Raw genomic sequence first — 13,699 nt, 5'->3', positions numbered from 1 at the left:
GATTTAAAGTGTCTCATCTGAGTGAAAAAACGTTCAGAAAAATGAAAAAGTGAAGCTCCAGAAAGAGTCCGAGTCAAACAATAAAAGCAGGTGGTTGAATCAGAGCCGCACAACCAGACAAGGACGAACAACAGAAGTCCCACAACAGATGGATCCCGAACAGACTGACTCACTCATCCGGCTGCCAGACAACATTTAGCCCAAAGTTCACTGGACGGAGAGTCGCCATGACGACGGGAAACAAAACAACTCGCGTCTCCACCTGGGAGTCGCCCTGAATCACCTCCTGACACCTCACAGGTCTGAGCTCCAGGTTGGTTTATGTAAAGTGTTATTACAGTTCAAACCCTGAGCTTCAACACTGCAGGTGGAGGAAAATCCACAACAACCTGAGCAGGAATCAATAAACAGCAAAAATGAAACCAAAACAACTACAACAGACTGACAACGTTCGTCAGGAATTTATTTTTAGAAACATCAAGTGAGTTTATCCTCTTTAAAGCAAAATCTGTTTTAAAAAGGACATAAATTTAAAGTAATCAAGGTGTTATTTACGGCTACATGTATGAGTAAGATGACTTTAAAATAGGTTTTTAAAATACAGATGTTGCCCCTCTGCAGATCTCTGGCTTCAGTATTCTGAAATAAACACTTGGAATCTGTTCGCAGGTTTTTAAAAGGACTGTTGTCTACAAAGAATCACAAAAATTACACCATTTATCAGAGCCAGAAACTGTAAAGACAGCAAAAAAAGCTCATCAGATTCGAACCTTTCAGATGGTTTCTGAACTATTAATCGCACTTTGTTTGATTGGAAAAAAATCATTGTATCATTTCCGATGGATAAGTCCCGATAAATCTGCAGTGGTGGTTTTCTAGTAGGATCTCTATCATGTGATCGTCAGCAGGCAGCCGGTGTAGTGTTCACTTGTTGTCATAGTTACAGTGATGCTGTGCCACTAACTCGCAATGATACGGAAATCTTTCACAAATCCGTGGATCCAGACAATAAGCCGCATCACTGCCAAAGTCTAATAACTTGGCCCTTGTGTCAGTTATGACCTTACCTGAAAATGTATCCAAATCCGTTAGACCGTTTTTAATTAATGTTGCCAACAGACAGACAAACCAACACCGATCGTCACATAACTCTGCTGTGTTCCTTGGTGCAGTTATTAACTGTTAGTTTCAGCTCTTGTCCTTGATATAAAACTGTATCTCACTGTATTCTGTGCTGTGTCTTCCAGGAGTATCCCCGAGGAAAGTATCTGTGACCCGAACCACAGCGGAGATGCCACACTGGTGGCTTTAAGGCTGGAGAACAACTACATCGACCCCCAGAAGGTCTCGCCGTCGGCCTTCTCCTGCGTCCGAGCCTCGTCCAGCGTCGTCCTAAAACCCCAGAAAAGTGACCGAATCCTCCACAAAACCAAAAACTGAGAGACACTTGCTTAAACAGGGTTAAGGTTTTGGGTTTTAATCTGCCAACAGAAGTCAGAATGAAAGTTCTGCTGGCTGCCTTCCACTGATGTATTGGTACATTCCGTGAAAAACCAACTGGACCTCCTCAGAATCAAGCGGTTCTTTATCTACAATAACTTTAGTATGTTTAATGAAGTCATGCAAAGTTTTATCTTCATAACATGAGTATTTTCAGAGTGACAGACCCTTGAACTACCTAGAGATAGGTCCAAATTTAACTGGAATTCTCAAGGTGTTCATTCCTTCAGTGAATAGAATCTAAAATATGACATTTTGTGAGAGTTTAAGAATGCCTTAATTAGAAAAACATCCCATAACATTGGTACTCAAAGTTGGTTATAAAATTGATTGGGTCATTTTTGAATCATTCTGGATTTTTTTTCAAAATAATTTTGAACAATTTTTCATTGATTGTGGTCTCTTTTGGTAATTTTGCTTCATTTTTAACTCCTTTAGGACGGATTTAGAATCATTCTGGACAGTTTTATGGCATTTTAGTCAATTTGAGTCATTTTTAACCATTGTTGACTCAATTTGGACATTTTTTTGCTAAATTTCAAAAGGGTTTTAGGTATTTTGATGATTTAATTGTCATTTGTGGCAGTTTTTTGTCATTGTGGGAAGCCCTTGACAAAGTTTGGATGAGTTGGAGGTATTTCGGTACATTTTTGGCTCATTGTGGACAAACTAAAAAGAAACATATCCAGGATACCAATGATTGTTTCTAGGACTCATAGACATAAAACTGCTGCAGTTTTACTGTTCAAACTATGATGCTCAAATTTGGTTAAAGGAGCAATAAAAAACAAACAGATTTGGTCTTTAGACTAAGATGGTCGGATGGTTGTAGATTGATTTGGTTGCAATTGTTAACAGAACTGAAATTTCCCATGTCTATTCCCTGAACTTTTGAAGTTCTGGGGCTCGCAAATGACAGAAAAATTCATTAAAAAGTGAGAATTACGTACTTCAGGGGCCTGTAACTCCGAAAATATTCACAGTATGAAGGTAAAACCTTACATGATTTTCTTAAGTATGCTAAAGTTGTTGCAGATGAAATAAAATCCGGTGATTCTGAGGGGGTCAGATGGGAACTTTTTCCACTTTTGCTTGTTTTAATGACCCGTATGTTACTGAAATAACATCCAAAATAAGACACTACTGGAAGAAAGGCTCCGTGTTGACATCTGATGTGCAGGTTGAACATGAAATAAAGGAATTTTTCTGTCAAATCTCAGTGACTGCTGATGTAATTTGCCTTATGGGAAACTGCTCTCCGGTCATATTCTTGGACCGAACCCTTACGAGTTGTGAGTAACATTTTCTTCTTCTTCTCGGGTCCAAACACATCGGTTCAGGTCTGGCTGCTGGTTCTGCACCGTTACCCGGCCTGTCAAGGTGACAGAACCCCTCTCAGACTTCAAAATCAAACACATCTGCCTCCTCTAAAATGGAAAGAATTCCCGCAGCATACACAGTAAAATGAAAACGTTAATAAAAGAAAATGGAAAGAATTCGATGAAGTGCGACCACGAGGCCCTGCACATTATTTTTAACTGCCTCAGCACCTTCATGTTCCATTTCTCGGCTCCGTTTCTTCCAGTGCCGACCTTCATAAAAGCTCCAACATGGGAAGGAGGCTGAGCTCACGCATGTGACACATTCTTCTTACTCTTTGTGTTCAAGATTCACGTCGAGTTAAAACAGGAGAGCTAGAGAAGTCCGCTCAGTTATCTCGTCTTTTATCCTTTATCCTCTTGAATATCATGCATTTAGTCCTCTGCAGGGGACAGTTTCAAAGCTTTATTCAAAAAACAAAACAGTCTGTAAGGATAAAACCTGTTGTGCTGTGTAGAGGACATCCTAAATAGTTGGATTTCATCCAATCAAGCATAAGATTTGGGGAACACATGGCATCAGGATGTACTATGGGAAGAAGGTGGAGGCAGTTTGATGCTTTGGGTGATGTTCTGCAGGGAAACCTTGGGTCTTCCATCCATGTGGACGTTACTTTGATAAGTACTACCTACCTAAGCATTGTTGCAGACCATGTACACTCTTTCATGGAAACGGCATTAACTCATGGTAGGAGCTTCAGTAGAAACCAACTGGACTTTTCTTGAAGGTTCTTGAAGATGCTCCACCTCCCAGCCAAGAGACTTCTTCAGTTCTGACTGACTAATGAGGAGTTACAGAGTTTATATTCACTCCAGCTCACATGGCTGATGGTCCATTAACGACCAGGACTCACATGTCTCAATTTAGGAATTGTGAGAAACCAGAAGGTTCACCAACAATGACAGCAACCATGGTGATGGAGCTGCTAGTTTACACAACAAAGGATGTGAATCTGTCCATTCAGAGTTCTGCTAAAAACTGAAACCATTTTGGGCAACTTCTGTGTAATTTCTGATTCATTTCAAGTAATTTTGGACAATTTTCAAGACATTTTGGACAAAATGTTCCAAAAAAGGCAACTGGACACTTATTGAGCCAAATTTTTCTAAGTTTGTGATTGATTTTGATGTTTAGAGACATTTTTGACAGTTTTCTTTTATTGTGGACTACTTTACAGGAATTTTGCTGTGAAAAAAGGCCTCACTGTCTGATTTACTTGAAATTTTTATCTACATGGGCTGTTTTATTGGAGTGGAGAATTTTTGAAAATCAAAGGCAAACAGTTTACAAATTTTTAATTTCAGGTACTTTTGGATGAGTCTGAAGACATTTTGCAAGTTTGAAAGTTATTTTGGACTAAATCTATGCTTTCATATAATGTGCAAGTTACTTCAGGTACCAGGGGATTGACCGAAGCAGAAAGCATGTTGTTCAGGATTGTGGATTCTTTTCTCAATGTCCTCTACACAGCAAAGGAGGTTTTATCCTTGCAGATTGTTTTGCTTTTTTAAATAAAGCTCTTAAACAGTTGTCCACTCTGAAAAATGGTAGAAAAGACGACGGATGAAAGTTCACAGGAAGTCCAATGCTAAGGACGTTCCATTAAAAAAAAAAGAAAAGACAAAAAGAAAAATTTGGATGTGACATGCTATTTTTAGCCAAGACAAGTATTTAATTCAGAAAAAACAGAAACTGCAACCCATTTCTTAGAGGATATCTGAGCTTCAGTGAGCAGGCAGACGGTAAAACATCCTTGACTGCAGCTCAGACTGATTCATTCTCGATGCCAAAAGTTCACAGGAGTCTTTCCGTTCGACATCGGTTTCCATTTACAAGACATAACTCATCCATCGATGGCAGCAACATTACACCAGATACAAGCTTCATACGTGACTCATTCATACTGTACATTTAACCCTCTGGAGCCCAAAACCCAGCAGCAACTCTGAAAGGCAAAAAAAACTCTCCAAAATAACAGCATTTATCAGCCAGAAACTGTAAAAAAAAATTGAAGGATCTTCCGATTTACAGAGTCCTTGAACTAATCATGTGTGACTTTCAGTTTTATCTGGAAAATTAAGCAAATCAAAGCTGAACTACATGATATTTCAGCAAAATAACATAAAAAAACAAAAAATTGCCAAAAACTGACCATTTGTACCAACTTGATTTTGTAAAAAACTGAAAAATCTTAGTTTTTCTTTGCAACTGTGAAGGCATCAGTGATTCCATTGTGACTAAGAATCATTTGACAAAAATTCTGAGTTTTCAGATAAACTACAAGCTATGTTTCCACAAAACAGAGGAGAGAAGCATGAAAACTAATTAAAAAACGTAAAACATCCATAATATTTAGTGTCACCAGCCATTTTTCCAGTGTTAATAGTATGTATAGACGCTTGGAAAGATGTTGGATGCGTTGATTTCGGATTTTTACAGTTTTGTAAGATAAATAATAAAAGAAATTCAATGGTTTTTTTTCAGATCTCTGTCATTCTAACTGTGTGATGCTGTAGAGAAGACAGTTCTTCTTCATGGTTGTTGTGTTTCCATAGAGGTGCAGGACTTTAGACTGCAGCGAAAAATGTGACAGCAACAACAAATACAACAAAAACAACCCTTTGGATTTCAAAGGGTTACAGTCAGATTTTTCTTTGCTTGGATTTTCCTAGAATTATCACCTAGAATAAGAACTAAATCAAACTGAACCCCAAAAAGCCTCACTGGGTGAATATGTTGTTCCGTATCTTTCACATTTCACTACAGTAAAAAGGTCTACAAGTCCAAAGTTTACACAACCCCACATGTTCTTCTTCTTCTTGTCTGTTTTTTAAACCCAAACCAGCACCAGCTTCAGTAGGCTGAATACCAACGTCAATATTTGGTGTTTAGAAAAACCCAGTAATAATAATTTAGTAGAAACAAGGTTCTCTGTGCATCTTCCAACAAGCTGCAGCCTAAACAGTCGGTTCTCAGCTCCAGGACAGTAAATTTCCAGATTCACATGCTATGAATGAGGCAGTGTGCTCTACGCCTCCGTTTTACCCTTAAGTGGTACAAATAATATGTCAGAATTCATCCATCAGCAGAAAGACACAACAGACGCACTCACAAGAAAGCATTTAAATGTTGCTGTTTAACCCTCTGAACCCAAACTAGTTTCTGGGCACTCTCAGAAATCATTAAAAAAATCAATTAGATCTCCCTGAGTAGTCACTAAGGAATCAGTACTCCTGGATACAACTACTGCATGAAGACAAAATAACATTCTAAGCAACTCTGTGAAAAAGTTTTTGAAAAGCATCAGTCAGGGGAAAAAAATTCCAAGTCCCTGAATATGTTCTGGAGTCCAGCTAAATCAATCATTAAGAAATGGAAGGAAGATGGAACACGAATAAATCGGACTAGAGCAGGACGTCCTCAAGAACTGAGAGACCGAGAAGAAAGAGACTAGAGAGGGAGGCCACCAAGACACCTATGACTCCGCTGATGGAGTTTCAAGATTCAGCAGCTGAGATGGGAGAGACTGTTCATCCAACAACTGTTGGACTAGAGTTCACCAGAAGACATGTGGAGACTCTGAAGTCCCCTGGAAGAAGGTTCTTTGGTCTGAGAAGACCAGGATGGAGCTTTATGTCCATCAGACTTGTTATGATGTAAAGCACGATGGTGGCGTCATCATTATGTGAGGATGTTTCTCAGCAGCGGGTCCTGGAAGGCTTGTAAAGGTAGAGGGTAAACAGAGAAATCCTGGAGGACAACCTGATGCAGTCTGAAGAGAACTGAGACTTGGAGAAGGTTTATTTTCTATCCAAGTGATGAGTCGAAGGAAACAGCCACAGCTCCACAGAAATAGTTTGAAGACAACAAGATTAAAGTTCTGGAGTCCAGACCTCAATCCAACTGAGAATTTGTAGCTGGAGTTGAAAAAGGCTGTTTACTCACAATTTCTGTGTATCCTGACAGATGTTAAAAAGTTATACAAACAAGGATGAGGCAAAATTGCAGCATCCAGATGTTCAGACTGATTGAGACCAACAATAAATCAATGATCGAACTGGAACCAAGTGTGTGAATACTTAAGCAATCACCAATTCTAAGTTTTATATTTTTAATTAATTGATATTACTTTGTTTCACTTTGACGTGAAAGAGTCTTTTTGGGGAAATTCTTGTGAAAAAGGCCAAATTAAATTTGTCATGACTGAATGGTGTAAAGCAATAAAAGAGGAAAATTTCCAAGGAAGAGGGGGCGAATACTTTTTATAGGAGCTGTAAATGCAGCATACTATAGGAAAGCTGAGTCACAGCATTAAAGCGTATACTCAGTAATCTACTGAACTTCCAGAAGCTTACTGTAATTTTACAGGAAAATTTGCAATGTTGTCTGTAAATCGACAACAAACCTAAAAAACACAATGTTTAGTGAATGCCATCAGCCGGCGCCTGGGAATTTTAACTGCAGGAAATCAAAACCGAGTGGCGACTCAAACATGTGGAACCAAGTTACACAATCATAGCGTGTCCATCTGCAGAACACCTTCAGTTTGGCTGGAATTAATCGCATGTTGACACTGTGAAGCAGGGTGGTAGCATCATTATGATGTGAAGCATGCTGGTGGCAACATCATGATATGAAGCATGGTGGTGGTATCACATGGATGTGAAGCAAGGTGGTCGCAGCATCATGATGTTTCTCAGCAGCAGGTCCTGGAAGGCTTGTAAAGGTGGAGGGTAAAATGAATGTAAATATTCAGCAGAAGGTATATGACGTTGTACATCCAGGAGCAGGAAGTTCGTTTACTTCCACGTTATCAAATTATCGCCTCCGGCCTCCGGGAGAAACCATGATGAGTATTACAGGAAGGTAAAACACAGATATCCTTACATCACGTGTCGTCTACATTCTCGCTGAAAGCTGCAATTATTGGAGCTGGAAAAGTCAAGTCAGTCCTAATATTTTCCTCTGAGGTTTGGGATCATTTCCTTCAGACATCTAAAGGCCGACTGCAGCAGGAAAACGTGAAGAGCGTGAAAACCTCGGCTTCTCCTCCGCTTGGACAAACATTAGATAATCGCGTACATGCAGACAAAAAATAAATAGAAAAGTAGAAAAGCAATAAAAAACAAGAATCTGAGACTTTTCCTGGGAGATGAAAGGTTTTTCCTGCAGAAAACGGAGAATTCTTCCCGTCTGCCAACAGCTGCTGCGTTCATCAGCCTCAAATATCAAACACGTGAAAGAGCAATCTAATCCTCATTAGTCACATCAGTGAGAACAGAAATAAATCACAGCAGACAGTTTATCAGGTAAAAACAGACAGAAGAACGTCCAATCTGCTCCATTCAGGACGGAAAATTAAAGAATAATTCCAAATAAAGTCCAATAAATCTGAATAAAGTTCCCAGAATCAGCAGATTTCTTATCTACAGGAACTTCATTTAATGAAGTCATGCAAAGTTCTACCTTCATACTCCAAAGACAAGGTCCAGATTCAAGTTTTTAATGGATTTTCCATCATTTTTGAGCCTCCTGACTTCATCAGTTCAGCAGATAGACACAAGACATTTAAGTTCTGGTAAAATCTCAAACCATTTTGGGCAACTTCTGTGTCATTTTTGATACATTTCAAGTAACTCTGGACAATTTTCAAGACATTTTGGGCAAAATTTGAGCAAAATTTGAGCCACTTTGGGCACATTTTAAGGCAACTGGACAAGTTGTGAGACATTTTAGATGAGTTTGCAGTTGTTTTTGACCAATTTGAGGCATTTTTCCAATTTCAAAGTCATTTTGGACAGATCTCAAGAATTTCTAGACAATTTTGGAGTCATTTTTGACAGATTCTAAGTCATTTTGGACAGATTTCGAGTCTTTTCGGTCATGGTTCAAGACATTTTGGACAATTTTAAAGTTGCTTTGGACAAGTTTTGAGATATTTTAGACAAGTTTGCAGTTGTTTTGGACAATTTGGAGAACATTTTGGACAAGCTTCAAGACATTTTTCCAATTTTAAAGTCATTCTGGACAAATCTCAAGAACTTTTGGACACGTTTTGAGACATTTTAGACATGGTTCAAGACATTTTGACAATTTTCAAGTAGTTTTGCATGAGTTTCAAGAAATTTTTATCAATTTTGAAGTCATTTTGGACAAGAACTTTTGGAGAATTTTTGAGTCATTTTGGACAAATTTTGAGCCTTTTTGGTCATGGCTGAAGACATTTTGGGCAATTTTAGTCATTTTGGACAAATCGAAAGAACTTTTGTACAAGTTTTGAGATAGTTCAGACATGGTTCAGGACATTTTTGACAATTTTCAGGTAGTTTTGTACAAGTTTTGAGACATTTTTGACACGGTTGTAGTTTTTTGACAAATTTGAGTTCATTTTTACAAGTTTGGAGACATTTTGGACAAATCTCAAGAATATCTGGGCAATTCTGGAGTAATTTTAGACAGATTTTAAGTCACTGGACAGATTTTGAGTCTTTTTAAGATGTGGTTCAAGGCATTTTGGACAATTTTAAAATTGTTTTGGACAAGTTTATTCTAGACAAGCTTGCAGCTATTTTGGACACATTTTGTACAAGCTTCAAGACATTTTACCAATTTTAAAGTCAGTCTGGACAAATCTCAAGAACGTGGACAAGTTTTGAGATGTTTTAGGCATGGTTCAAGACATTTTCTACAATTTCAAGTAGTTTTGGAAATGGTTCAAGACATCTTGTCAATTTTAAAGTCATTTTGGACATAGCACAAGAATTTTTGAGTTATTGTGGACAGATTTTGAGTCTTTTTGGTCATGGTTCAAGTCATTTTGGACAAATTTCAAAAATTTTTGAACAGGTTTTGAGATATTTTAGACATGGTTCAAGACATTTTTGACAATTTTCAAGTAGATTTGGACAAGTTTCAGAATTTTTTGAGAATTTTTGAGTCACAGTGGACAGATTTTGAGTCATTGTGGACATAGCTCAAGATAGAGTGATAGTTTTGAGTCTGCGTTAAGCAGCAGAAACAGATGTATCCTGATGTGTGAATCTACTTTTCGGTGCTGATATGTGGTGAACACTGTTCTGTTGTCAGTCGGACCGACACTCCCAGCAGCAGGTAACACACCGAGCTTCAGGGTCACGGCTGGATTTAAATGTTTCCTGGCATCCAGACGTTCCTGTGGCACCAAAGCAGCAACAGCGCTGAGGCAACGGCTTGGCAGCGTCGCCCAGCGAGTTGCCCCGGTGACTCGGAGCTTTAAAAGGCCCAGATGGAGGAAACTCTGCTCAACACGAGAACACAACGAGCTCCAGACGGGGCCGAGCCGACGTCTGATGGGCTGGAAACTATGAGATCCTTCGAGAGCGGAGACATCCTGAACGCCTCCCATCAGGCGCAGACCATCACCCATCAGGAAATAATCTCGAGCATTTAATTTGCAGTTTCAACGCTGCAATTCCAACAGTTACGCCATCGATTTTTTTTTCATCACCACAAACCAACTTCCCTCTAAAGCTACTGAATTAAATCTTTCTGTGGCAGACCAGGAAGCTGCTACACTGTAAAAAAAATAATCTGACAGCAAAGATGGCAGAAACAGAATGTAAAAAACAATACTGTTAAGTTATTTAAAGTTTAGTAAAATAATGATATTCTAAATACAGTAATTTTTACGATCGTTAATATAACTTTTTCTCAAAACAACAGCAAATATCTAAGAATAATATACATTTGCTGATTTAAAAAGTGCAATTTATTGGTCACAAATTGTAAAAGAACAAACTATCTTTCGAAAAAAAAGATCCAGATTTTTGATGTGGACATTATTTATGTTATTTTATTTATTTGTTTACTTCTGATGGTCAACGTGTAAAACAACACGCTTCCTGTGATTTTACTAGATATTTGATGTAATTTAACAAAACAGGAAAAACCTGCAAGATAACAATTATTTACCATTTTTCCAACCTAAAGAAAAACAACATTTCTTTCAAAAAACTGCAAACACACACTACAAAAGAACAGATTATCATTTATACAAAAAATAAATTTTTTTTTACAGGTTTTATGTAAATACAATTTTTTGTATTTTTTTGCATATTTTTGTGTCATTTTGTATCTTTTTGTGCTATGTTTGTATTTTTTGGGTCATTTTTGTATCTTTTTGTGCCATTTTTGTATTTTTTTGGGTCATTTTCGTATCTTGTGTTATTTTGTGCCATTTTTGTATCTTTTTGTATCTTAATGTGTTATTTTGTGTCATTTTGTGTCTTCGGGTTGTTGTTGTATCATTTTGTGTCTTCTCTTGTATAATTTTTGTCTCTTTTTTTCAAGTTTTGTGTCTTTAGGGTCATTTTCGCACCTATTTGTCTCATTCTAGCTGTATCATTCTGAGGCTTCGTCAGATCCATCATTTGTTTCTCTCTGCAGGTAAAAACTAAGGAGTTAATCAATCTTTTGTGCGCTAAAACAAACCCTGCTTCTCCCTGCGGGCTCTAGGAGAGTCTAGTTTCTGACTTCCTGTTCGTGCTTGCCTCCTGATGAACGACTGTAACTAAAAATTTATTACCTTTAAACCGCTGCAGAGGTCTGAGGACGTTTAGGTAATTTACCTCATTAACAGATGACGGCTGCAGGTCTAAAAAGCTCCTCATGTCATCTGAAGCTGAGGATAAATGAGGCCTTTGTTTGGGTTTTTCAGGTTCTGTTGACGGGACTAGATCAGTCTGATTTATTTGGATCACAAGAGTGCTTTTGTAATGTGATGTTTTTCATCTTTCGCCACTTTGAGTGTTATGTAACTGTCTTTTTTTTTCCATTACTGCTGCCTGATACAGATTTAATGGGGTTAGTAAAGTGAAGCTTTCCAGGTGAATTTAACAAATAAAACTCCTGAAACATCCAGCTGAAGCATCGCAGCAACCATGAAGAAGAAGGAGAGAATTCAGAAATGTCTAATGTGAAATACGACACTGTTAGAATGACAGCGTTTCCTCTTCGTCATGGTTGTTCTGTTTCCGTAGAGGTTCAGGACCTTGTATTGATGTATTTATATTATATTTATATCAAAATATTTTAGACATTTGCTTTCTCTACATCTTTTTGTATGTTTTTGTGTCATTTTTGCACTTTTGTATCTTTTTGTGCCATTTTTCTTGCAATTTTGGTTTCTTTTTGTCATTTTTGCCTGTTATTTTTGTTGTCATTTTTGCAGCTTTTTGTGCCTTTTGTATCTTTTTTTGTCATTTGTCTTATTTCTGTATCTTTTTGCATCATTTTTCTCTCGTTTTGGCATTTTTTTGTCATTATTATATTCGATGTCATTTTTGCATCTTTTTGTGTCTTTTGTGTCATTTTTGTCATTTTCTGCAAGTTTTGTGCCTTTTGTCATTATTGCCTGTTATTGTTGTGTCATTTTTGCATCTTTTTTGTGTCTTTTGTGTTATTTTTTGTATCATTTTTGTCTTTTTTTGCAAGTTTTGTGTATTTTTCATTTTTTGCATCTTTTGTGTAATTTCTGTATTTTCTGTATAATTTTTGGATCTTTGTGTATTTTTTGCATCTTTTTGTGTCATTTTCATATATTTTTGTATTATTTTTTGGAACTTTTGTATCTTTTCATCATTTCTGCCCGTTATTTTTTGTCTCATTTTTGCTTTTTTTTTGTCTTTTGTGTCAATTTTTGCATCTTTTTGAGTGTTTTGTGTATTTTTGCATCTTTTTGTGTCATTTTTCACAACTTTTTTGTCTTTTTTTGCAACGTGTGTCTTTTTTTTAATCATTTTTGCCTGTTATTTTGGTGTCATTTTTGTCTTTTTCCAAGTTTCGCTTTTTGTGTCCTCTTTGTTCATTTTGTGTCCTTTTTTGCAACATTTGTCTTTTTGTCATTTTGCCTGTTATTTTTGATGTCATTTGTGCATCTTTTGTGTCATTTTTTGTATCTTCTGTGCACTATTTGCATCTTGTGTCTTTTGTGTATTTTTTGCATCTTTTTGTCTTGTGATATTTTTGTGTCACTCGTGGTTTTTTTTTGCCAGTTTGTGTGTTTTTGTCATTTTTGCACCTTTTTGTCTCATTCTAACTTCATCATTCTGAGGCTTTGTGACATCCCCCATTTGTTTTTTTCACCAGCAGCAGAAAAATAAACGGTGAATCTGATTAAACGTCTTTCAGAGACGATGTTGAACATGAAAGAGCTCGGCTCATTGCACCAGAACTGCGATGGTTCGGAAAATATGATTTCCCCTCGGAGGAGATGCTCCGAAGCCCAGAACTCGGAGCATTTCGGTCCGTCCGGCTGCCAAACCAGGGCATATTTGGAGGGTCTGGCTGCAGCATTCCAGCTCAGCTCAGCAGAAAATACCAGCGCCGAATGGAAAAAGGAATTGTATAACAGCCGAACCCCCAGAGGGAGCGAGCCCCCGCTAGTTTTTTCCATTCTTGGGAGGTATTTCTCATTTCTGCCTCCAGAGTGAAGCTCGAGGGTTTCCTGTTGGGCCTCGTTAGGACACGCATGGTGCAGAGTTCAACGTTTAATTTGACTCTGCTCAGCATCAAATCCCCAGAAAAGACTTTTATCGTGACGGTCTGCATCACCTCCAGTCAGCTGGGCCGCCCTGCCAAACACTAATCCGTCCTAACAAGTCACTCAGAGCTCTGGACGGCTGCCTGCAGGCTGAAAGAAATCCAGTTGTTCCCAGCGAGGATTAACAAAAGACAGAAAAAGTGTTTGTTATGCAGCTGCTGCTTTCAGACGTGACAGGAAAATTACAGAAAATAATCAGCCCAGCCATTACTCCTGCAGACGGATCTGAAAACATCTGAA

The 13,699-nt window shown here is 37.9% G+C and overlaps 2 protein-coding genes across 7 annotated transcripts in view; one reads left to right on the top strand and one right to left on the bottom strand.

Moving 5' to 3' along the window:
• Positions 1–2,719, top strand: part of ecm2 (extracellular matrix protein 2, female organ and adipocyte specific) — a 33,296-nt gene extending 30,577 nt beyond the window's left edge. For all 3 annotated transcript variants that reach the window (XM_035945106.2, XM_023263545.3, XM_055010657.1), the window contains one exon: positions 1,248–2,719. In XM_035945106.2, the coding sequence (XP_035800999.1) occupies positions 1,248–1,440 (193 nt within the window). In that variant the 3' untranslated portion in view covers positions 1,441–2,719. The remainder of the gene's footprint in view (positions 1–1,247) is intronic.
• The window catches only part of cenpp (centromere protein P), a 150,579-nt gene that overhangs the window by 40,485 nt on the left and 96,395 nt on the right, over positions 1–13,699 (bottom strand). The window lies entirely within an intron of this gene.

Source organism: Amphiprion ocellaris, chromosome 5 (genome assembly GCF_022539595.1).
Source record: "Amphiprion ocellaris isolate individual 3 ecotype Okinawa chromosome 5, ASM2253959v1, whole genome shotgun sequence".
Taxonomy (NCBI): domain Eukaryota; kingdom Metazoa; phylum Chordata; class Actinopteri; family Pomacentridae; genus Amphiprion; species Amphiprion ocellaris.
This window is presented reverse-complemented; position numbering and strand designations above follow the sequence as displayed.